Below are 25,666 nucleotides of genomic sequence, written 5' to 3'. Positions count from 1 at the left end.
TCCACCATAGAAAGCTGGATCTTGATTTTCTTTGGAAGATTCTTGACACTTAAGATCATATTCTCTAGCTTCGATCTTTTGTAGAAATTCAAGTGCTGTCAAATCTTCATTCAGAAAATAATCATTCTCTTTCAAAACCATGAGAAATGTTGAGTAGGAACTTGGAAGCACACTCTTGATAGTGTCAATTTTATCTCTTTCAGAAATTTCCATTTTCATCTTGTCCATTTCAGCAATTAAATGACTAAATCTTGTAGTCATCTCTTCAACTGTTTCTCCTTTCAATAAATTAAAGTTTCGAAATTGAAACTTGAGCATCACTTTCTTACTCTCAGCTGTGTTTCCCATGCTTCTCATACGCAGATGTTGAAACAAAGATGCACATCTCTTGATACTTCCAACTTGATGAAAGATATTCTCTGGTAAAGCCATAGTCAAAGTAGAATATGCTTTTATCTCGATTTCTAAAGCTTTCTTCTCTTCTTGTGAGTATTGAGAGACAGCTTTAGGAGTATACCCAATAGTATCATCACCAATCATTGGTGCAACATAAACCTCATTAAGACAATATGAGCAGTCAGGATGAACCGAACCCAAATGTGCACGAAACCGAGGTTCCCATTTGGCGAAATCACTGAACTTCATCAATCTTGGACATTTAGAATGTGAACCTATCTCGGTATCAAGTTGCAACATATGTTGCATCAACATATTTTGAGACGCCAATGCATACATACCAGCCATCTTTGAAAACGAATCAAAAAATGAAATATCTTAACGAATCAGTGAACAGCAATAGTGAACTGTGAACAGTTGTAGCGAATCAATCCTTAACGAAGTTAAGACTGATCAATAATGGAGTATCTTAACGAATCAAAAGTCAACTTAACGAGTCAACTTAACAAATCACAAATAAGGTTAACGAATCACCCAAATGGTGAAACAGATGACGAATGTGATGAAGGTTTAACGAATCACAAGTCAACCTAACGAATTGATCAAACGAATTGACCAAGTCAACTTAACGAATTGACCAAACAAAATATAACGAATCAGTTCAACGAATCAGATAATAATCAGTAACGAATCGCCAAAATAAACTTAGTGAATCACTAAGGAGTGCTTAGCGAATTAAGATAACGAATCAGCTACAGTTGATAACGAATCAACACTATAGCGAATCAGGTTGTTACAACCGTTTGTAACAAACTCTGACACCTTATGCCACGTGGCAAAGGTTGTTATGACACAAATTCCAAGACAAACACGTGTCAAACGAATCAGCTATCAAGTTTAACGAACTAGATAACACGAATTGATTAACCCACACGAATCAGTTAGCGAACTGATAGCGAATCAAGTTAAATGACATAGCGAATTGCCTGGAACTTTATAGCGAATCACATGCATCTTCATATCTTCAAACATTCAACGTGTTTTTCCAGATTTATGAAGATCAAACCCAGAAACTTAGTAATGCCAGATCCGTAATACACACTCAATTGTCAACCAAATCTAACAAATAATATGCCAAAATCTTCGTAATCACAACGCGAATTCAGCTCAACACATCTCGTAACCGATTATCACAATACACTAACCAATTTCAACCAAAACCAATCCCCTGTTTACGGACTCAAACCGAAAACACAATAACCTTACCAAATCCAATCCTCAATCCAATTCCACTCAATTGAACATTATCAATACCTTAACCATCACAAATTCAATCTAATTCATCCATAATTCAATCAAATCAACAATGAATTGATTCAAATTCAAACAAAAACAGAAAACTCAATAAAAATAACAATTAGTACACCAAATCAAGCGTAAAGAGCACCGAAAGCTCTGATACCACTTGTTTGATCCCGTACTTTAACAATAACCAACAGTCAATAGCTATTAATACAGATCTCAGATCTGTCAGTTATAATAATATAGATCGATCTCATAATCAATACCACTTGATTCGGTGTTCTACGTATGTATATAGATTATCAATAAGTTTAACGTGAAGCTTGAGAAAGAGAAAATACGTTAAACTTTTCTGAATAATCTTAATTCTCTCAAAAACTTCGACTATTTACAAGTGAACAGTGGTTCACTATATATAGAAGGTGACCTGGTTCGTTAACATCCTTTAGCGAACCAGCTTCCCCTTCGTTACATAACTTAACTTAACGAACCACCCCCTGATTCGTTAACATCCCCTAACGAATCAAGAGGGAATACATTATAATGTCCTAGTTCGCTAACATCCCTAGCGAACTAGACTCAATCTTAACGAACTAGTCTTAGTTCGCTAACATTCCTAGCGAACTAGACATAACTTTAACGAATTAGATAAATATAAACATTAAATATTACATTTAATTATCAAATAAACATAAATGATAAATACAAAGACTCTAGACGCAAAACCGTGCAATAACACATTGTTATGACATGATTTGGATTTTAAAAACATCCAGTTTACCTGCAATCCAAATTTGTTACACATTTATAAAAATAAAAAATGTTTATAAACATTCAGTAAGTGACACATACTTTATAAAATCAACATTTGTTATACTTTTCACAAAAGACTTCCCCCCTCAACTTAAACTCAAATTTCCAACTACATATGAAATTTTTTATGGCCGTATATAAGACATGAATAGTAGAGTTAAAGAGTCACTTTAGTGAAAATAAAATCCTCATGATTATACTAAGTATTTGGTTTATTTATCAAAACCCGAAAACTAAACGAAGTTAAACTTTCAAAATTAAGGGCCCTTAAATATGGGAGCCTAAAGCTTTAGGTTATTCTTTTTAACAATCGAGCCACCAATATTTTGTATCGATTGACCAATTTGATCATACATCCCAACACGGCATTCAAGAAAATATATATTTTATTGAAAGACTACCAGTTTATGTCCTAGTAATTTCTTTAGATTCAATTCAATATAATATTTTTGGTATTTTTTATTTCCTAATATTGTTTCTTTCCTTTTAAGGTTTGGACCGGGTCATGTTTATTGGGGTTCAAGTTTATTTTGAGAAGACTTAAGGATGCTTGGTGGGCTTGGCTTAAGGATGTTGATGGGCTTCTTGAAGACTTGTGATTTGTTACTCTACTGGGCCTCTTGTGTTATGGGCCTCAGTGGGTTTCTTGTCACTATATAAATATATGTTTCTCTGGTGAGAAACACACACATCACACAAATATTGTAATCGTTTCTTGAGTTCTATCACTTCCGTTTAGTTTTGATCTCTGAAAGTGTAACAGTCTAGGGTTAGGTTCACTATGTTTGTGAACTGTTAGTCTGATAGATTGTTAGAAGTTATAATCAAATTCGTGTATTAGAGATTCAAGTAATTGTTGTAATAGATCTTGATTGTGTTGTAATCAAGATTGAAGAAGTTGAATGTGTTAATAAGAAGATTTGTTCTAGTATAACTTTTGACATGGTATCAGAGCTTTCAACGCTCTGATTCTTGGGTCATCTGTTCATCTATTGTCGATTGCTGAGTTAGGCTTTCGTCGAAACCCTAGTTCTTGAAGTTCGGTTGCAATTATCTTGAGGGAGTCGAGTAGGTGATATCTTGTTGCTGGTCTTTGGTTTCTACAAGCATACTTTCTGTCAAGATTTGTAACCCTAAGTGAAGGTTACAGATCTTGACGTTTGGAAGGAACACCCTAACTTGGGTGCCCCTTGGTGAGATCTTTCTGATTCTTTCTTGTTTTGTTCTTTGATAGGCATAAATAAGTTGATGCCAGAGGATTTATAGCCTGGTTCTTTGTGTGCATTTAGGCATCTTAGGTTTATTGTGCATTGTTTCTTTATGTTGATTGTGTAATTCATCTGTTGTGTGAAAATGGGTGATCATGTGACTTCGTCTGTTGTGAATGAAGTAAATGATACTTTGATTAGTAAACTTGAGGCTAGTGATCCTTTATATCTTCATGCTAGTGATTCAAGTAATCTTACTATTGTTAGTATAAAGTTGAAAGGGACTGAAAACTATAAAGTTTGGTCTAATGCTATGTTTTTGGCTTTACAAGTTAAGAATAAAATAGGCTTTATTGATGGAATATGTGTTAAATCATCTACTAATGAAATACTTGCTAGACAATGGGATAGATGTAATTCCATTGTTCTTACTAGGTTGTTGAACTCTGTGTGTGAGGATTTGTATCTGGGCCAAGTTTACTCTAAATTGGCTACAGAAGTTTGGAAGGATTTAAAATAAACCTATGATAAAGTTGATGGGTCTGTTGTGTTCAACTTGTACCAAAAAATTAATATGTTTAGTCAAAATGGTCAACCTGTTTCTGATTATTATCACAAATTAAATATAATGTGGAAACAGTTAGATCAGATTTTACAATTGCCTGCTTGTTCTTGTGATGCTTCAAAACAACTTAATGATTTTAATCATCTCATTAAACTTATGCAATTCTTAATGGGACTAGACAGTGGGTATGAATATGTTAGGACTAGTTTGTTAATAAAAGAAGAATTACCCACTGTTCAAGATGCTTTTGCTATTATTTCTAGAGAAGAGTCTCATAGGAATTTTGCTAACAATTCTGTGAAGGGACAGACTCAAGGATTTGGGTTTGTTTCTAAATCTTGCCAGTTTGTTGAAAATAAAAGGATTCCAAATAGGAATCCTAATATGAGTTTTAAGTGTACTCATTGTAATAAACCTGGTCATAGTGTTGAAAGGTGTTTTGAAATAGTTGGATATCCTGCATGGATGAAACTTAGGACTAATCAAGGGAAAAAATGGTTGCTAGTAACAATGTGATTAGTGATAGTCCAGGTACTTCATGGATTCCTCCTACTGGATTATCTTCTGATCAAATTACTAGGCTGTTGAGTTTATTGGACAATAAAAACAGTGAAAACACTCAAAGTCATAATGCTTCAGGTATTGTTAGTCCTTGGTTTTTTCCTAATAATATGTTTTGTTTTACAAGTTCTAAGCAACTTTAGTCCAGAACTGGTTGGGTTGTGGATTCAGGGGCAAATCAGCATATGGTTATGACTGATGTTGACCTAATCAATCAACTTGATGTGTCTGATTTGAATATTAGGGTAAAACATCCCAATGGCACTAGTGCTTTGGTAACTAAAATTGGCAATATCAAGTTAAATGAAAAAGTTACTTTGTGTGATGTGTTTGTGGTTCCTGATTATTGTGTGAACTTAATGTCTGTTCATAAGCTTGCAAAGGATAGCAAGTTGATAGTATCTTTTAATGAAACTCATTGTTATATACAAGATTCTTTAACAAAGAGTGTTCTGGTGACTGGTAGTCAGCTAGATGGTCTATATATGTGTGGTAGTTCTTCGGTATCTGATAAGGTGTGTTGTGGTAACTTTAGTAGCATAAATTTGTGGCATGCTAGGCTAGGACATCCTTCTGATGTGGTTTTAAATGTATTAAAGGATACTTTAAAACTAAATAGAATTGAGAATGATACCCCTTGTGAAGTTTGTCACAAGGCTAAGCAACATAGAGAGCCTTTTCCTTTAAGTGATCATATAACTAGCTGTCTAGGAGAATTAATCCATTTAGATGTTTGGGGTCCTTATAGGGTCCCAAGCAGAGAAGGATTTTGGTTTTTTCTCACAATAGTTGATGATCACTCAAGGGCTGTCTGAGTTTTCTTAATGAAACATAAAACAAAAGTTTTTTCTTATATAAAAAACTTTGTTAATATGATCAAAACTCAATTTGATAAACCTGCGAAAATTTTCAGATTTGACAATGGAACTGAGTTTGTAAATAATCAAATGAGTGTGTTTTGTAATGAGAATGGTATCATTCATCAAACAACTTGTGTTCATACCCCTCAACAAAATGGCGTTGTTGAGAGGAAACATAGACACTTGTTGAATATTACTAGAGATTTGTTGTTTCAAGGAGGAACTCCTTTAAGGTTTTGGTCTGATTGTATTTTGACTGCTGTTTACTTGATTAACAGGACTCCTTCGTCTGTGTTAAGTGGTAAGTCCCCATATGAGTGTGTGTTTGGTTTTGAACCAGTTTTAAGTCATCTGAGATTGTTTGGGTGCTTATGTTTTAGTACAGTTCTTAATAACACTGATAAGTTTAGTAATAATGCTGAAAAATGTGTTTTTATAGGTTATTCAAATCAAAAAAGGGCTATAAACTTTGGAGTTTAGAAAGAAAACAAACTCTGTTTTCAAGAGATGTTAAATTCTATGAGAATATATTTCCTTTTAAAGATAATGCTGGTTTTGAAAATAATGAGTATCATGATAGTAACATAACTAGTTTAAATTTTTTTGATTTGTATGATGATGATACTCCCAAACAGTCCATAGATGAGTCAATACCCTGTGATGAGAATCATAATTCTGAATCTTTTGACCATCGGTCTAAGCAACTTCTAGGTCTACATCTACTAATAGTATACCTAATAATTAGCAAACTAATAGAACTTCTACTGGCTCAGTTCATGGTATGGCTGATATTCAAGGTACTAGTAGTTCAAGTCCAGAACTTGGAAGGGTTCAGGATATTGGTAGAAGTAATGAGATAAGTGATAATTCTGAGGGAGAGATTATTGAACATATCATTCCAACTGTTCCTAGGAGATCCACTAGGAATAGTGTCTTTCCTAGAACTTTTGAGGATTATGTGGTAGAAGGGAAAGTTAAATATGGTCTTGAAAAAGTTGTTAATTATTCACATTTGTCTGGACCTAATTTTTGTTTTGCTACTATGTTAACTAAGAGTAGTGAACCAAAAACTTTTTTTGAGGCTTCTAGTGATTCAAATTGGATCACTGCTATGAATGATGAAATTGAAGCTCTTCACAGAAATAATACTTGGGATCTTGTTGGGTTACCTTCAAATAGAAAAACCATAGGTTGTAAATGGATATATAAAATAAAGTATAAATCTTCACGAGAGATAGAAAGATATAAAGCTAGGTTGGTAGCTAAAGGTTATAGTCAAAGAGAAGGAGTTGATTTTTTGAAACATTTTATCCAGTTGTGAAATTAGTTACTGTTAGATGTGTTTTATCTTTAGCAGTTCAAAATAATTGGTCTTTGTATCAATTAGACATTAATAATGCTTTCTTATATGGTGATCTTAATGAAGATGTTTATATGGACCTTCCTGAAGGTTTTTCCTCTAAGGGAGAAACTAGAGCATGTAAGCTAAATAAATCTCTTTAAGCGCTTAAACAAGCCCTTAGGATGTGGAATGAGAAACTTGTGAATGTCTTACTTGAACTTGGATTTGTTAAAAGTATGTGTGATTATTCTATGTTTGTTAAAAGTAACAAGTCTGTGTTTTTAGTTCTTCTTGTCTATGTTGATGATATAGTTTTAACTGGAAATTCTGAATCTGAAATAATTAAAGTTAAGGAGTTTCTTAAAACTAAATTTATGATTAAAGATCTAGGGGAACTGAAATATTTTTTAGGCATAGAAGTCATTAAATCAGATGTTGGTATTTGTTTGTCTCAAAGGAAGTATTTCTTGGATCTTCTTGCTGAGTATGGTATGACTAGATGCAAACCAGTAAGTAATCCTATAGAGCAACACTTTATTATTACAGCTATGTGTAAAAAAGATGATGTCATATTACAAAATGTAGTTGGATATCAAAAATTAGTTGGCAAACTGATTTACTTGTCTCATACTAGACCTGACATTGCATATACAGTACATTATTTGAGTCAGTATATGCATAAACCCTTGAATTCTCATTTGAAAATTGCTATTAGACTTCTCAGGTATTTAAAAGGGTCACCTGGGAAAGGTATTTTGTTTAGCAAGTCTCAGATGTTGAATTTAAGAGCATATGCTGATTCAGATTGGGCTAAGTGTTTGGAGTCTAGAAAATCAGTTACTGGATTTTGTAATTTTTTGGGAAATTCAATGATTTCCTAGAAAAGTAAAAAGCAAGACACTGTGTCTAGATCTTCTGCAGAAGCAGAGTATAGAGCCATGTGTGCTGCTACTTGTGAAGTTATGTGGGTTGTAAATTTGTTAAAAGAACTTCAAGCGGAAATAGGTTTACCTATTAACTTGTTTTGTGATAACATTGCTGCAATATCTATTGCAGAAAATCCTGTTTTTCATAATAGAACAAAACATTTTGAATTGGATTTGTTTTTTTTAAGGGACAAGATTTCAAAAGGTTGGATATAACCTGTAAACATACAATCCAAGCATCAGCTGGCTGATATTTTCAAAAAAGGGTTGTTAATAAGTCAACATGTTGAAATCTGTAAGATGATGCAAATGTTTGATATGTTTGGCTATTGAATTGAGAGGGGGTATTGAAAGACTACCAGTTTATGTCCTGGTCTTTAGTTTCAATTCAATATAATATTTTTGGTATTTTATATTTCCTAATATTGTTTCTTTCCTTTTGAGGTTTGGACCAGGTCAAGTTTGTTGGGGTTCAAGTTTATTTTGTGAAGACTTAAGGATGTTTGGTGGGCTTGGCTTAAGGATGCTTGATGGGCTTCTTGAAGACTTGTGATTTGTTACTCTACTGGGCCTCTTGTGTTATGGGCCTCAGTGGGTTTCTTTTCACTATATAAATATATGTTTCTCTGGTGAGAAACACACACATCACATAAATATTGTAATCGTTTCTTGAGTTCTATCGCTTCCGTTTAGTTTTGATCTCTGAAAGTGTAACAGTCTAGGGTTAGGTTCACTGTGTTTGTGAACTGTTAGTCTGATAGATTGTTAGAAGTTATAATCACATTCGTGTATTAGAGATTCAAGTAATTGTTGTAATAGATTTTGATTATGTTGTAATCAAGATTGAAGAAGTTGAATGTGTTAATAAGAAGATTTGTTCTAGTATAACTTTTGACATATTTATATTTGTTACAAGTTTATGGACATGCATGAACTTGTACAAGTTTTAGCTTATAACTTTATAAAAGTTGGTTTCACACGTGTATGAATATAGTTCTTTTATTTTTGGTTGTGCCCAACTAGACAGATTTATATCTAGGCTCCCAAGAGTTGAACAACGTTTGGCACCAAAATATGAACCAAGTTAAAGCATTTTTGCCTTTCGTGTCTGAACAAACATTACCATAGTTATCTTCATGTACCCACCACCATCAATGCCTCCATACATATAGATGGATGTTGATGGATGATTCCACAGTGATCATGAAAATCAAGTGTTGTAATGGCAGTAGATCGATGGTGATGATAGTTGCTTGTATCTTCGAGGGATCACAAAGATACATTGGTTGTGATGCGATGGTGATCAGAGGTGGATTCAAGAATTTTTTCTACGGGAAGCACAAAATGGAACGGGTAAATGAACCGGTCAAAGAGAACAAGACTTACCTAATTATTATGAAGGCCTAAAGCAAAATGAACTTTCGTGGCCCTTTTCATAGTTCCTTAAGAAATTTTATATATTTGTTAATCGCGAGACGAAACTTTCTTTTTAAAAAGTTGTTAAGAGTTTGTAGATGAAAACAATATATAAATCAATTTACACAACAAAAAAAATCAACATAATAATATAAGATGGAAGTAGCGCTTTGTTTGAGTTGTTTTTTTCAATAATTTTGAAGAATATTATTATACTGATGAATACTTTTTATTAAATAAAATTAAGAAAACGATGAAATCTTAAAGAGTTAAGTGCCATTTTAGTACCTGTGGTTTGTTCAATTACACAACTTTAGTACCGATTTTGAATTTACTACAATTGGCTACTTCACTTTTCTAAATCTTGCAATTTTAGTACTTTTTTCTAACCTCGTTTAATTTTATCCATTAAGTCAGGGATAATTTGGTAACTTCGTTATTGTATTTGTTTTTTCATTTTCTTTTAAACATCCCCCCATTTTATCATGTAAATACTCGCTCCACCAAACATCCTCTACCGCTGTCCATGGATTCCGACCATCGAGCCGGATGCCTCATCCGCCAATTAGTCCATTGCATACCAATTCCTCTTACACCACTCGTTCTTTCAAACTTAAACATAAAAAAACCCAATTTTCATATCAAAAATCCAGTACCATTAACTTAATCGTGGGGCTCCAACAACCACTAAATCGTCTCTTTGGCCACATCCCTCCACCTTCGTATGGCGGTTTTACGACGTCCGAAGAGACGTTGCTACCGTCAATTGACTGTTCGACGTCGGAATTAGAAAAATAGTTTCGTCGATTTCATTCTCTAGTGGCTCTTCCTTCAACAGATTAACATACCGGAAATCAGAAACAACCATTGTTGCACACGACCAAAACGCCACTCCGTTGACGTACCTATCTTCGTCGACGGTGTCCGTCACATATCTAGAAGTTCTGGCCACCGCCGCCATCAATTATATGAATAATCGATTATCTAAATTGATGTGTTTGTATTTGGTTCTCCGCCGTAGACGTTTGCCGGAAAACTGTTCGGAGCTCATCACCACAGCTACATGGTATATAAGGGATGCGTTTTGGAAATTTATTCTGAAATTGCTTCCATTTTCATTTTTCAGTTAGACCATTTCCTTACAAGAAAAAAAATAATGAAAATAACAAAATTACTATAGTACTCATGACTTAACGGATAAAATTAAATGAGGTTAGAACAAAGTACTAAAATTGCAAGAATTAGTGTAGTAGTCAATTGCAATAATTTTTCAAAATCGGTACTAAAGTTGCATAATTGAACAAACCACATTTACTAAAATGACACTTAACTTAATCCTAAATAAAGCAATATGTAAAAATCAATCAATCAATCAATCAGTCATGCCCAGTAAAATTCCACCGACAGCAAAGCTATAAGTAGGGTCTGGGGAGGGTGGGATGTAGGCACACCGTACCTCTATCCAAAGGAATAAAGAGGTGGCTTCCAGAGAGGACCCTCGGCTCTAAGTACATGTGTATGAAGCAAAATAAAGGAAATCAAAGTTTAACAGTTATATAAAAACTACTACTAATTATAATAATATTAATAATAAGATCACAGTTTAACAGCTATATAAAAGCTAATAATAATTATAAAAATAATAATAATATATGTAAGGGAAATACCATTATGGTATGTGACCTAAATAAGTTAAGTCTAAGCCCTAAGGTATTCAATTCTCTCTAAAAATCCTTAACTTTAATTCTACTTCTCCACGAATTCCTATCCTCAACCATGTCCTCGGAGAGGTTTAGGTCTATCAAATCCTGCCTAATCCTCTCATCCCAAGTCAATTTCGGTCGTCCTCTACCCCTCCTCCCCTCTATAGTAATGTTTTCTACGGATCTAACAGGATTCGTCGTCTGTCTTCTCTTTACATGTCCAAACCATCTCAATCTCCACTCTCTTATCTTGTCCGCTATGTTCGCCACCCCTAATCTCTCGCGAAACACAACGTTTCTTATTCGGTCTAGCCTTGTGTGCCCACACATCCAACGTAGCATTATCATTTCTGCTACCTCCATCTTCCGCACTTGTGCCTTCTTGATGGCCCAACAATCTGTTCCATATAGCATTGCAGGTCTAACTGCCACCTATAGAATTTTCCCTTTAGTTTAGTCGGGAAACTCTTGTCGCACAATATACCTGTGGCTGCTTTCCATCTACACCATCCTACCTGAACTCGGTGGGTCACATCACTGTCTAATTCCCCATCGCACTGTACAAAAGATCCTAAATACTTGAACTTCGTTACCTGCGGGACCACCTGCCCTTCAATTGTGATCTGTGCGTCTTCATTGTCGTTTATCCCACCAAAATCACAGTGGAGGTACTCCGTCTTAGATCGGCTAATCTTTAAACCTTTTGTCTCTAAGGCTGTTCGCCACTCCTCAAGCCTCATGTTTAGATCTTGTTTTTTCTCAGCAAGTAACACAATATCGTCTGCGAACATCATGCACCACGGGAGAGTCCCCTGAATCGACTTTGACAACTCATCCAAGACTACTGTAAAAAGAAACGGGTTCAACGCTGACCCCTGGTGAAGACCTACCTCTACAGGAAAGAAATCAGTATCCCCCACTGGCGCACGGACACTTGTTTCACTCCTGGTATACATATCCATAATTATCTCTATGTATTTCCTGGGCACTCTTCTACCCTCCAAGCACTCCCAGAGCACCTGTCGTGGCACAATGTCGTAGGCCTTTTCTAGGTCAATAAACACCATATGTAGATCACGCTTCTTCTCCCTATACTTTTCCATTAATCTTCTTATAAGGTGTATTACCTCTGTGGTGTAACGCCCCGGCATGAAGCCAAATTGGTTGACCGTAACCTGAGTTTCTCGTCTAAGTCTACCCTCAATCACTCTTTCCCATAGCTTCATAGTATGACTTAGTAGTTTGATTCCTCGGTAGTTACCACAACATTGGGCGTCTCCTTTGTTCTTATAGATAGGAACTACGACGCTGCTCCTCCACTGGTCTGGCATCTTACCTGATTTGAGAATACTATTGAACAGAGTAGTTAACCACATGACTCCTTCCTCCCCCAGACACTTCCACACCTCGATGGGTATGTTGTCTGGCCAACCGCCTTAGACCTTCCCGTCCTCCTAAGTGCATCCTTCACCTCTTCTCGTGTGATCCATCGGCAGTAGCAGTTATTCGATTGTTGTCGTTGAAAGTTTGTGTTGTCATGTTCTTCTTGGTAAGCTCTCCCATTGTCATGTTCTTCTCGTGTGATCCGTCGGCAGTAGTAGTTATTCGATTGTTGTCGTTGAAAGTTTGTGTTGTCATGTTCTTCTTGGTAAAGCAATATGTAAAAATGACAAATAAAATCTTTATAGTTAAATGAAATATAATTTTATAAAATCAACTCTAATAACTAATAATAATATTTAACTAATTCAATAAAAATGGATGAAATTTTTTAGCGTGAATATTTAGTAAAAAATTCATAAAAATAAAAAACCAAAGTTTGTCTCGAAAATTATAAAAAGAGAAAGAATATTTAAAAATCAACCATTAATCACTTTAAAATTTAAACTCCTCATTTCTCCTTTCTTTCTCCTTCCATACTTTATGAAAACTCCATTTTTATTAACAGCAATCACAATAACTTTTCTAAAAATTTTGTGAGAGAAATCTCTAAAATTTTTTAGAGAATAGTGAGTGGTTGTGAGTAAAGAAAAAAGAAAATATAGAAAGATTGATAAATTTTAAGTAAATTTGAATGACCACTGTTCATCCTCTTTGTGAGAGAAATCTCTAAAATTTTTTAGAAAATAATGAGTGGTTGTGAGTAAATAAAAAAGAAAATATAGAGAGATGGATAAATTTTAAGTAAATTTGAAGGACCACTGCTCATCTTCTATTTATTTTTTAATATATTTGAAAGTGATTGTTGGTGGAGGAGAGAGAAAATATAATGATAAAGATGTAAAAAAATATATTATTTAATTGTATATGAGAGATAAAATGTAGTGTTTTTTAGTGTAATTATAGATATAGAGATACAGAATGTGATGTGAATGCTTTAAGAGCATTCACATCATGTCCTCTAAAAGTTTTGTGAGTAAAATCTCTAAAAAATTTTAGAGAATGATAAGTGGTTGTGAGTGAAGAAGAGAGAAAATTTAAAGAGATAGGTAAATTTTGATTAAATTTGGAGGAATACTTTCATTCTCTATTTATTATTTAATATATTTGAAAGTGGTTGTAAGTGTAGAAGAGAAAAAAATAATGATAAAGATGTAAAAAAGTATTATTTAATTGTATATGAGAGAAACTACAGTGTTAATTAATATAATTATAGAGATAGATAGAAGAGCTGTTATGAATGTTCTAATATTTATTTTCTCTCTTCTCTTCATGCTTTAAATGTTAAGTAAGAGACAAATCATGCAATCAGAGGGTGGGCACTTTGACTTAAATAATAAAATCGGGCTATTAATTACACTAAAAACATGAGTTAAAAGTTGACCGGACGGTGGGCATGCACCCACCTTCCTTTGCTCTTGGATCTGCCCCTGATGGCAATGACGATGACGCTTTGATTTAGGTTTTTTAGCATATAATATTGTTGTTTTCTTTTTCTATCATGCTTTTTTTTAATATTTCAGAAAAAAAATATATTTTAATATGACTCCTAGTTCTCTTGAATAAGTTTTGCTTACGTATATGATCATAAACAGTTAACACTCTCGTTGACCATTTTTTTAAAAAGTATTTACCAAACAACTAACACTTTTGGAAACCGACAAGCCGGTTTCAATAGTTCGACTACTCACTTTTTACATGTTAGTGGTTTCAACCAGTATTTTATTTCTCTTTTTCATTATTAGTTTGTATTAATATTTCTAAAATGCGAAATATGTTTCATGAGTATAATACACTAGTTTTTAGCCTGCTTGTTTATTTATAGATAGCCAGTCTTTACTTCATTATATCCAAGCAATGCCCAAAGAGTCCCTTGTCTTTCTTGATCGGATCAAGCCAACTATTTCCTACAAGTCTTTCCTAATTTTTAGAGCAAGAAGCGAAACTAAATGGATGAAATGAAAAATGTTTCTTACGATTACACCCAACAGCCCACTTGAGCAATTTTCCATTCTCCCATTGATTCCTATGAAGATAGGAAACTTGTATTTCTAATTCACAAATTCATCTTTGTTTATGCTGCTAACTCTCAATTTGGTCCTACTTCTGATTCTTTTTGTTACTAAAAAATGAGGAGGAAACTTAGTACCATCATCTTTCTTTGGCTGAGTGGCATGTATTTCCACGATGCTTGTTTTTCCAATTATGAAGCACGGCTAAGCGATCTGACTCACATTGGGCCTAGTGCCCAGGTGGGTTGGCCGATAGTGGGACAAAAAATCTTGAATGGTGATGTGGGTGGGGGCTTCCGAGGAATAAAAACAACCTCTGGGGTTTTTCAGATTTGGCAAGCATCTGGAATAACTAGCGAATTACAACTCTATTGTAAAAAGTTAAGAAAAGTTAATATAAGTATTAGAGACTTTTTACCCCAAGATTGATTTATTAGTCATCATGACTTGAAGCCGGTTCAAAATATCAACTTTATGAGGTTTTTACTATCTATTACCATATGTATTACCCGAAAGTAGAGTGATAAAAATGAGTGGATAGCTAGGAACACTAAGGTACACTAATGATTCATAATAAAGATTATGTAAGTGTATTTCTGTGCATAAAAAGAATTAGGGGCTTTAAATTGGTAGAAATGATCAAGGAGTACATCCCAGAATCCAATCCATAGGTGTGATGTGGTGCTGCGCGTGCTAGTAAAATTTATAAGAGAATGGAGATTTAGCTTTTGCACAAGATCGTATTTTAAATTTATAAAAATGATTTATACTAAGACTAAACACACACAAAATAAGCAAGTGTACCTATCGTATATGTAGAATAGTATTGGTAAGAAACAAGTATCGATCTGTGGACACAAATGTTTCTAAAAATGGATCGTCGTTTTACTTTAATCGGAGGTTTAATCATATTAGGGTAGATTTTTACTTTTTATAAAATATGAATACTTATATATAATATATAGGTGACAAGAAGAGAGTTTCTAAGCGAGTAATTCAATTATACGAAGGTTTACCATCTAATATCAAGGATCTACTCCATTATTCCTTGATGATTATTAAATGAACATGTGGTAGACTTGTCCTAATAATATATGATAGAATAGTCCCTCATTTTTAACTGGACATATTCTATGACATAAAAGAAAGTAATATGCTCATTTTAAAGTCCATCCTTTCCTAATTTCATGCTACCACGAGAATGTCAATTTAAGTAGACAAGCAGTTTGATATAGTAGAACGATTAGGAATGACTTCGATTTCTCAAATACAATTCCTAACAACTTCGAGTGGTTGTAGTTAACTCACACAACCTCCCCTTGTTTGATTTAATTAGTTTATAAGTACACACTCCATTAACATATAATTTCTTTAACTAGTATGATAGCCTAAGCAAGCGTGTTAACAATGTTATTTCAGAATTATCAAAACTAGAGAAATAGATTATAACCTATATCTCATCATTTCTAAGTACAACATAAGGATTCATGTTTTATCTTGAATAAAGTATCAAAGTATTCTTTTTACCATTTCTAGTTTCCAAGAACATGAATTACCATGAATGGTTATAAAATCATCAACCTTGATGTATTGAATTAAGGTGATAAAACACTTCTTCATCAATGGATAATTGCACTATAACCATGTACTATACCAAACTAAACCGCATGTTTCATGTAATCATCAAGTAAAACAAAGCTTCTCCATAGATTATTAATGATAAATGGAGTTTAGCTCATAATGAGCATTGTTATGAACATAAAAAGAGATGATGACAACAAACACATGATTAAACTAGAACAATTTTAACCAAATGTGGATGAACCTCCCTTCTTAATGATGGATTATAATGGTGTTGATGATGATGGATGATGAGTGTAACCTCCAAGCCTTCAAACTCCTCACTAGATCTTCAATATGAGTGTAATGTGGGTGTTTCTATAAGTGAAAACCGTATAGAACTCTACTTCAAGCACAATTCTCAAATAACACAAGAGCCTCTATTTATAGGCTGTCTGGAGGAAAGAGCACGGCCCCGTGCTTTATTATGCACGGCCTTGTGTCTACGTGTCCCAGTTGCATGTTGTCAGATCGTACATAATGACTCACCACGCGGGTGTGCTTTCAGAGGCACGCCCCCCTGCTTTTATTGGCATGTGCTTCAATTATTTTTTGTCTTTATCTGGAGGTGACCACGGCCCCGTGGCCAAAGAGGCATGGCCCCGTGCTTTTATCAACATGTGCTTAAATTCTTGTAGAATGTTGTCTTTTCTTATTTCCAGAAGAATGGGGGCGTGTTTTTTGTTTTTATTGTGTTTTCTTCCGTTTTACTTCGTCTTTTCGTTTGTTTCTTCGTTTGAGGCTAGGGTTTACCTGAAATTACATTTTATGAAGATAAGTAGCCTTCTGTGCTATCTAATTTGATAAAAGTTGCAGTTTTTAGAGATTATTTAATGCTTAAAAGATGTATAATATTATATACATCAAACATCCCCACACTTGAACCTTGCTTGTCATCAAGCTAGCTACTTATAAATATTCTCTAAAATAGCAAGTTAGGACCAAGCTTTAATCATCCCCAAAAGAATTTCGAGAAAATGGGAACAAAATAACCAACCTTAAATCCAAAGAATATATATAGTGATATAAAAAGGATGATTTCTTTTTATGAGCTTCCAGTGTATCCGAAGACAATCAAGAAACCCTTTCTTCCCTATCAAAACAAGAATAACATTCTCATCTTTCCAACAAGTGATTTTGTAGGTGTCTACTATAGCAAGGAATTGAAGTTTGCAAGAGACCTTGGTTACACCGTGCTCCCATTCTCTGGCTACCTCTATGAGAGAATGGAAAGCCCTTTCATAAAATTTGTTAACACACAATCCTCAAAGAGGATAGAAGCAAAGAAAGATGGAAATGAAGCTTTATCTTATGTGTACAAGATCCTTATGAATTCACTATACGGGAGATTTGGTATTAACCCAGAAAGCACTACAGTCGAGATCTGTGATCATGATCGCTATAAAACATTGTACAATAAAGATTCCTTTAGGTATGGTTCACTGCATGGTAAGGATAAATACTTAGTTTCCTACCATGTCAATACCGGTAATACCTCGGAAGAATGGAACCCACAAAGGAACGGTGCTGTACAACTAGCCGCTGCTATCACAGCCAGTGCTAGGATCTATATGTACCCTTACATCTCAAGGGAGGACTGTTACTACACTGATACTGACTCAGTTGTGCTAGGACAGCCGCTCCCTGATGAATTGATTTCATCTTCGGTCTTAGGTATGTTAAAGCTAGAAGCAAGAATCATCAAGGGCTACTTTTTAGCCCCTAAATCTAATGGATACAAAGAGAAAGACGCGGATGGAAAGATTGTTCTCAAGCATAAAGGTGCTGCTAAAAGCTTAGTGACACTAGAATGGTTTCAGTCACAGTACGATGACCCATCTCGGAAACAACTGGTCTCGGTTACTTCCAGCTTTAAAGTCAATTGGAAAGAACTATGCAAAACGTCACGTTCTCACAATGTTCACCCATACTCGGTTTTATGTCTGATCAAACCTGTGATGTATGTATGTGAACACTCTTAGTAAAAATGCGACCTGTGAAAAATAAGCTTGTAATAATTTCAAATCTCCACCTTGGTGAAGGGTTTCATAGATTAAAAGGTAATATGGGTTGGCTTTGTTTGAGTAGGGGTTTGGTCTTTTGGTTCAAGAGTTTAAGTTAATGAGGATAGGACTGGTAAATACAACTTCTGTTGGTTCTTTGGAGTCTTGAGATGTCTTCGATGTTTGGCTCTTTTTTTTTAGAACAAACCTAGTGACTCTTTTAAGGTAAGATCGTCAAGACCGGTTTTGACGAGGATGTGGATAAATTCTTCCTCAATCCTGTTCTGAACATAACTCCCAACTTTAATGGATCGTTCGGCTTTAAGCCTAATAGCCTCCACCTTCATTGGTCCGGTATATTCATGCTGAGACTGAGTTTGACTTTTTCTACATCTTCCTTTGTGAGACCAATTTCCGCAACCTAAGCATCATTCGTATCTTTTTGCTCTTCTTTTTATTGCGCTTTTGGAAAGCCCACATAATGGTGGCATTTGTTCGTCTTGGCGCCACTTTTTCCTCACCTCATTGCTAAAGAGAAAGACTCTCTCCCTAAGTTTTGGAGGAAACCAAGGTTTGGCGAAATGTATGCAACAAAGGAAATTGAAATAGAAAGAACGCATTTCTAGTTCTTAGGGTCTGTCGGTAAAAGAGTAGTGTTGTATTTTGCCGGTTTGTGAAGGGTAAAGTGGTAAGGTTTTGGTTTAGGGTTTTGTGATTTGGAGAATGGTTTAAGAGGTTTGTAGTGATATTACCTGCTTCCTTATACAACGCTTCATGTGGTCTTGAATTGAATAATTGCGACAAGTTCTAAATCACATGAAACATATGACTCACTCAAATCTTCTGAAAAAAATATTTATATGGCATGAGATTTATCTCACATTAACGGAGGAATTGGGTATAAACGCAACATTTTTCATAAACGTGTTCTCAGTATTACAAAACTTCTTTTTACTTTTTTCACTTTTTGGTTATAGTAGATTTGTAGTTGGTTATTTGCAAAAAATTTTCTTGGATTTTTCTATTGGTTTTGTTATAAAAATTAGTTTTTATTTACTACAAAAATTTGTTATTTAGAGAATTTTAGAGCAGCAATTGGTCAAGTAATTCCCCACCCCACACTTGAATCTCACATTGTCCTCAATGTGAAAAGATTCATAAAAAATATTCTAATTAAGTATGATGGGTTAAAATGAAGAGGTACTTCCCTATGGTTTAACGAAATTTTGACAGAGCGTCCCCTGTTTTTCGTCCGCTTTCCTGTTTTGTACATGTATAATGTAAAACTGCAAACAACCACAAACAACCAAGCATAATTTTTGTCACACCCCGACCAAAGGCGGCGGAACATGCCGAGGTGTAACGATTGCCCAGAAGCACATAACACTAATTGAAGCGAAAATATTTAACAAACTCATTTCATTTCACAACATCGAAAACGTCACATATCAAACTTGTTCATGAGATAAACATAACAAAATATAGCAAATAAATATTGTTCATTTTCGCTAATATCCTAAAGGTCTTGATGACGTTTTCTCCAACTCCAAAATCAACCTAAATGCAAACCTGTAACATTTCATAAAATAAAGTTCATAAACACAAAGGTTGGTGAGCAATTCATAAGTTTGAGCATATAAATATATAGTAAGAAAGAGCCACAGAACTCGTATACGAAACAATAAATAAAAGCAATAATTTGGATAAAATCGCTAATAGATTTATGTTAGCGACACCTAACTATAAGGGGATGCCAAATAGTCTAGGATTTTATAGTTATCGTTAATTGCATTACGTTAACGACACCTTGCTGTAAGGGGATGCCAAATAGACTAGGATTTTATAGTTCCACCAATCAAAAGCGATAAACACATAAGCATATAATCATAGAACACAAAATCGAGCAATTATTTAACTAAAGTATACAATAACGTTTGTGGTTTAAGATTCGAGTATAAATCATTTATTTTGAATAAGTATGAAATATCACCCTAAAACGAAAGATGGAAAACGGTGTATGAAAGTACTCACATTCAAGTAATAAACTTGAAAGATAATAATTTGAAGATTTGCCGGAACGACGGGTTTAACGAACAATGCCTAAAAGGAAAGAAGTTTCGGATTTAGAAAGGTTGTCTTGAAAGTCTTTAAATAAATAAATGTTGAGAAATCTAAACAATTAAAGTTCAAGGTTTAAAATGTAACTATTTACGAATTTGTAATAATAACCCTTTAAAAATGTAAGTTTACTCGAAACCGGGTTAAAGTATCTAACCTTAATATTTACTCAACCTGTGTTAAGTAATAAGGTGGGTAAAATGCAAGAATGCAAGTCCTTTGGGATAAATATACTAAAACGGGTTTTTAACGAGTGTTCTGGTTGTTGGTTCGAGTTTTGACAATTGGTCAAACCCAAAGTCAACTTTCCAAAATATTAAATGTTATGATATAACTCATAAAAATCCAATAATACTTAACCAAGTATGTAGTTCTATTGTTTTAGAACTAACAATGTACGTTAAACGAGTGTTTGGTTTTGTCGGTCCAAACTTTGTTATGAGATCAAGTTGGATCCAAAATTTCCAAGTACTTAAGAAAATAATTAAAATAAGTTTGAAAACTATTTTTAAAGAAGTATACAAGTCTTGATAGCTAAAAAACACACTTGTGTGTCTTAAGCGAGTAAAAGTCGGTTTAGTTCGGTTTGGTTCGGTTTCCATCTCACAATAAGTTCATAGATGGTTTCCACATGCCCAAATATCCAAGACCTTGTATAATAATATACAAATGAAAATACACAAGTTTTACAAACAAAAAGTTAACAATAAGTCTTTAAACAAAAGTTCGGTTTTCGGTTCGGATTTAGTTTCGGGTTAAGACCGAGGTTAGAATCTTCAAACCCATAGCCATGGAACTCATAAAAATGATTTTATAAACTGAGATCTAACATTAAACATGTTTAAAACAAGTGTTTAACAAAAACTAGTAAGCAAAGTTCGGTTTACGGTTTAGAGCTATTTACGGTTAAACCGAAGCATAGACCCTTAAACCCATAACTATGGAACATGTAAATAAACTAAAATGAGAAGAAGTTAAGCATGGTTAGTACGTATAAACAAGACAGTTGAAGAGAAGTTCGCTTTGTCCCCGCGGCAGGAGCTGTGTTTGAGTGTTTACGTGCCCCTCATGCTCAGGATTTCCTGTCAGTTGTTCCCATTGAAGGTTTAGGGCAACGTATGCCGGCAATGGAATATCGGGCTATCCTCAAATACCGGCTGATGGTACCCCTTTTCCTGATTGATGACCCGTGTCCCGTATGTCGGAAGGCTTGTTTGGATTCTTTTGGGGAGCATGTAGTCCATTGCAAAGAATTACCGGGCTTTAAATATCAACATGATCTAGTTCGAGATGTGCTTTACGACGTCCTTAAGCGGGCCGGGATCTCGGAAAAAAAGGAAGCCCCGGTTAACTTCTTGACCGACCCTTTAGATGGGAGATCAACCCTACGACCAGCTGACATTCTTGTTTTTGGATGGGAAGGAGGTAAGCACGCGTGCGTTGATTTGACAGGTGTGTCCCCCTCGTTGGGCTACGGGACCACGGGTTTGTGGCTGGTCATGCGATAAACAAGGCTGAGGCGGGTAAAGTAGCTAAGCACGAGAAAGCTTGCCTTGAGAATCAGCACGTGTTCGTACCATTTGCTTTTGATACTTTTGGCGCTCTCGCCCATGACGCGGTTCAGTTCCTTAAGTGGGTTCAGCAGGTGGTCAGCAGTAACTCCGCTCATGCTAAGGGGAACGTTGTGTTTAGTAGGGTAGGGTTTGCTATTCAGAAGGGGGTAGCGGCGCAGCTTGTTACCCGTCTATCTGCCGTCAGTCTGTAATTGTCTATGTAATATATATATATATATATATATATATATATGTATCAAGAACACGAAGTTCTCCATGAAGCCTTGCTTACGAGGTCGGAAACCTCACCGACCGGAATCAGAAAAGCAACAACCAAAGTATATATATATATATATATATATATATATATATATATATATATATATATATATTTATCAAGAACACGAAGTTCTCCATGAAGCCTTGCTTACGAGGTCGGAAACCTCACGGACCGGAATCAGAAAAGCAACAACCAAAGGTAACAAGGGGTAAATATTATATATATATATATATATATATATATATATATATATATATTGTACAACCATAAACAAGTATTAATAAGATTTAGCAAGTTAATTAAAATGAAAGACTATGGTTAGTTTGACTTGGGAAGTCAAACTACTAAGAATATAAAGAACAACCTTTGAATCTTAAGAATTGAGAGAGAATTTGGAGTAAGAGCAAGTGTAAATGAAGAATATGTGTGTGTATATATAGGGTAAGGGTCAAAGCTTCTTTGCAAGGTTCTCTTTTATGGTTACATGCAAATAGGTTGGTTAAACAAACAAGCAAAGCACAAAACAACAAGAAAATTCGTAATACATGTGTAGACATCACTAGGCGCCACGCGACCTCAACCCTTGCCCTGGCTGCGTGGTTCGGCGTTCCCATGGGGGGGGGGGTTGGCCCAGCTCGTCTTGTGGTTCGTTACGCGTCCCGAAAAGTTCGTTTTTGATGTAATTTGATCGTTTTAAAAGCGTTATCGAATCCATAAAAGGGGTTTTTCAAATTGAACCAAGGAGGATGATTTAGTAACATAAAAATCCAATATTTTATATATCATAAGCTTCGGTTTACAAAACGGGTCGGTTTACGTAATAAAAGGTTACAAAACAAATACAAATCGAGACCCGAAATTGACGAATGTCACAATTTTGCTGAAAATTGGGTATGAAATCAACCATACCCTGCCCAAACGGGCTAAATAAGTACCTAATATAATGTTTTGGCACCACCAGCCATAAAAGCATCCAACCAAACCAACAAACAAATAAACAAACAAGTAAACGACGGGATGTAAATTATTTAAACAAACATAATGATAAAGCCATGAAAATACTACCAACCCATGCACGCCCATACCCGACGTACCATTTCCGTTGATAATCAATTACCCGTGTCTTGGTCGAACGGTACACACTGCCTGTTCATACGATATCCTAGACGTTCAATCTCTCGCCTCGTTTCTACATATTCAACTGCCCGTTGTGCGTCAGAGGCAGCAATCTATCCTGTGATCCTGTCAAACGAGGCGGTAGTGGTCGCTGAGAACTGGCCAATGAGGCCATATAGGTCTTTGAATGATTATGGGCTATCCCGTGACGAGCTAGGGACGGCCCTTGATGAAGATGGGCCTCCCTGCTGGTGGTAGGTGCGGTGGCGGTACTGTCTGGGCGGTGATCCTCCTCTCCTCTCGAGCACGTCTTGGATCATCATCTCTGCCGGGTCCTCAGGATCGCAAACCTAGTTTAGTGCATCATGAAATCTCCAAACGTCCGGGTCTCTGCCGATCTGCTGGGCCATATACATACTGATACAAAAACCAAGGTTAAGAGCAACTAGGTCTGGGCTGCATTATAAGCTCCATATAGATTATAGATCCATGGGCCACCAAAGATTGGGGTGTTTCGGCTCTTTGCGTTTGCATTTATGGTGAACAGTTTGCACAATAAATAAGTGATGTTGCATGGTGTGTCGGTCTTCATGCAATACAAGGCCCATAAATATTTCAAGTTCACAACCCCTTCACTTTGACCACGAGCAGTGATACTGTGGCTGAGTAAGCGGTGAATATATATCATAAGAGGGTCACTAAAATCCGTACTTTTCGAGCTACTTGCAATGTAGTTTTCATCCCCGTAGCTTAGTAGTTCCCATGCTTGTAACCATGCGTTTCCAGATTCTGCGTCATCATCACCGTCTTCATCTGTGAATGTTGTTGCGGCTGCGTACCAGACTTCACTTCTATTTCCTCACTCATGTAAATCCCCAGATCCACCCCTAGTTGGGTAACTGATGTTGTATACCATTCACCCCCGCATCTAAACTCGACTGCTTCTTCATCCCACAAATCAAAATTCTTTCCCCTAATAGAGAAAGAGGCTAGGAACTCCTTTGTTAATTCTGTGATAGCCTCCCCTCTTTGTTTAAAAACCGGTCTCCATGGTCCTTTCACAATGGACTTGAACCTATTCCACTGATTGACTTGCCTCAACGTATCCCTACAAGCATAGAAGTTTGGTTCTAACTGGCGCCGATTAAGGTAAGTCATTCTCGCTTGAGCTCTTTGGTCCCTTGCATCGCGTACTGGAAAGACTAGGAATGCATGTACGTCACCCCCATACTCGGCCATCTGCAATTTATATTCAAATTGGTTAAAATCTAACATGACTTCTTGAAATGCTGGAACAAAAACAAAAGCACGGTGTCGTGCTTTCAGAAGAACGGACCTGTGCTGCTGATGTTCGTCAGGTTCTGCCAATATTGACTTTTGTTGACCAAAAGGTGACCACGACTCGTGTTAACTGAAGCACGGACCGTGTTTTTAATCCTAATTTCAAATTCATCAAGATTCGAATTTGTGTTTCTACCCAGTTATATGTCAGTTGGGTTTTAATTTGTTAAATCCTTTACCCAAGATCCGAACCCGAATGATTTCTTCCAACCAATCATAGCATAAAACTTATCTAACAATTCATTATCTTAAATCTAACTGAATAACCCATCTTTTGCAGGTTTAAACCCGATTTAATCAATTGGTGAGAATTAGGGGTTAATTTAGACCTAGAAAGATGAAATTGAATAATAGATTTGTTAAATTAACATACCTTTGGTTGGAAATCAAAGAATTGATAGAAAGATTTGTGAAATTAGTGAAAGGTCGACGGTTTTCGATGTTGTAGAAACCCGTTAAAGATCTAGCCGCTATGATACATCGATTATACAATACGAATCTAAGATACGTTAAATACATAGTTTATTGATAAATATGGAGAGAATACATTATGGTGGATAAATACATAACTTAGAGAGAATATAACTTAGATCTAGGACCTCACACCTCTCATATGTGTAATCTCACATAATTATGAATGGGAGCATCCTATATATAGGCTGCACACTCCCATTCGTTAACGTAAGCCTAATTCGCTATGTTTAGGCTAATCACTTAACGAACCAGTTCTCATTCGTTATGCTACCATAACGAATGAGCTTATACCTTAACGAACTAGCCTAGCATATAACGAATTGACCTCATTCACTATACAAACCATAGCGAATGGGCCATTTACAATAAATAAACAATCTAGACTATGTATAACTTATTCGAATGCTACGGACAACCATTTCGTGCACTAACAGGTGTTAGAACGAAGTGGTGTTAGGGTTAATAGTTTGGAAAATGTTATTTTATTAGTAAAAACTCGTAACTGTTCTGGACACAAAAGCACGGTACCATGCTTTTTGAAGCACGGCCCCGTGCTGCATGAAGCAGTCAGTTACTTTATTTTGCTGTTTATTTGTCGGGCTGGTTGTTCTTTAACT

At 35.4% G+C, this 25,666-nt stretch overlaps 1 protein-coding gene and 1 pseudogene across 1 annotated transcript; both read left to right on the top strand.

Annotated features, from left to right (window-relative positions):
- Positions 1 to 3,864: 3,864 nt before the first annotated feature.
- LOC143624107 (uncharacterized) lies at positions 3,865 to 7,026 on the top strand. Its single transcript, XM_077094846.1, has 7 exons — positions 3,865 to 4,218; positions 4,360 to 4,690; positions 4,816 to 4,923; positions 5,017 to 5,360; positions 5,984 to 6,006; positions 6,145 to 6,416; positions 6,479 to 7,026. Exons 1-7 carry the CDS (start codon positions 3,865 to 3,867, stop codon positions 7,024 to 7,026), a joined length of 1,980 nt encoding a protein of 659 aa, XP_076950961.1.
- A 10,172-nt stretch (positions 7,027 to 17,198) lies between these two features.
- On the top strand, positions 17,199 to 18,146 carry LOC143624106 (DNA polymerase pseudogene; annotated as a pseudogene).
- Positions 18,147 to 25,666: the final 7,520 nt, after the last annotated feature.

This window comes from Bidens hawaiensis, unplaced genomic scaffold, assembly GCF_021521415.1.
Source record: "Bidens hawaiensis isolate Kalapana, Puna unplaced genomic scaffold, B.hawaiensis_p1.1 tig00003654_1, whole genome shotgun sequence".
NCBI lineage: Eukaryota > Viridiplantae > Streptophyta > Magnoliopsida > Asterales > Asteraceae > Bidens > Bidens hawaiensis.
The sequence above is the reverse complement of the archived record's forward strand: the minus strand, read 5'-3'. Positions and strand labels throughout refer to the sequence as shown.

Bases quoted from the DNA above. Each gene is read 5' to 3' on its own strand.
- LOC143624107 (XM_077094846.1), top strand. From the start codon at position 3,865: ATGGGTGATCATGTGACTTCGTCTGTTGTGAATGAAGTAAATGATACT. The intron at 4,219-4,359 runs GTTTGGAAGGAT...ATGTGGAAACAG, and splicing joins ACTCTAAATTGGCTACAGAA to TTAGATCAGATTTTACAATT. The intron at 6,007-6,144 runs GTAAGTCCCCAT...GTGTTTTTATAG, and splicing joins TCCTTCGTCTGTGTTAAGTG to GTTATTCAAATCAAAAAAGG.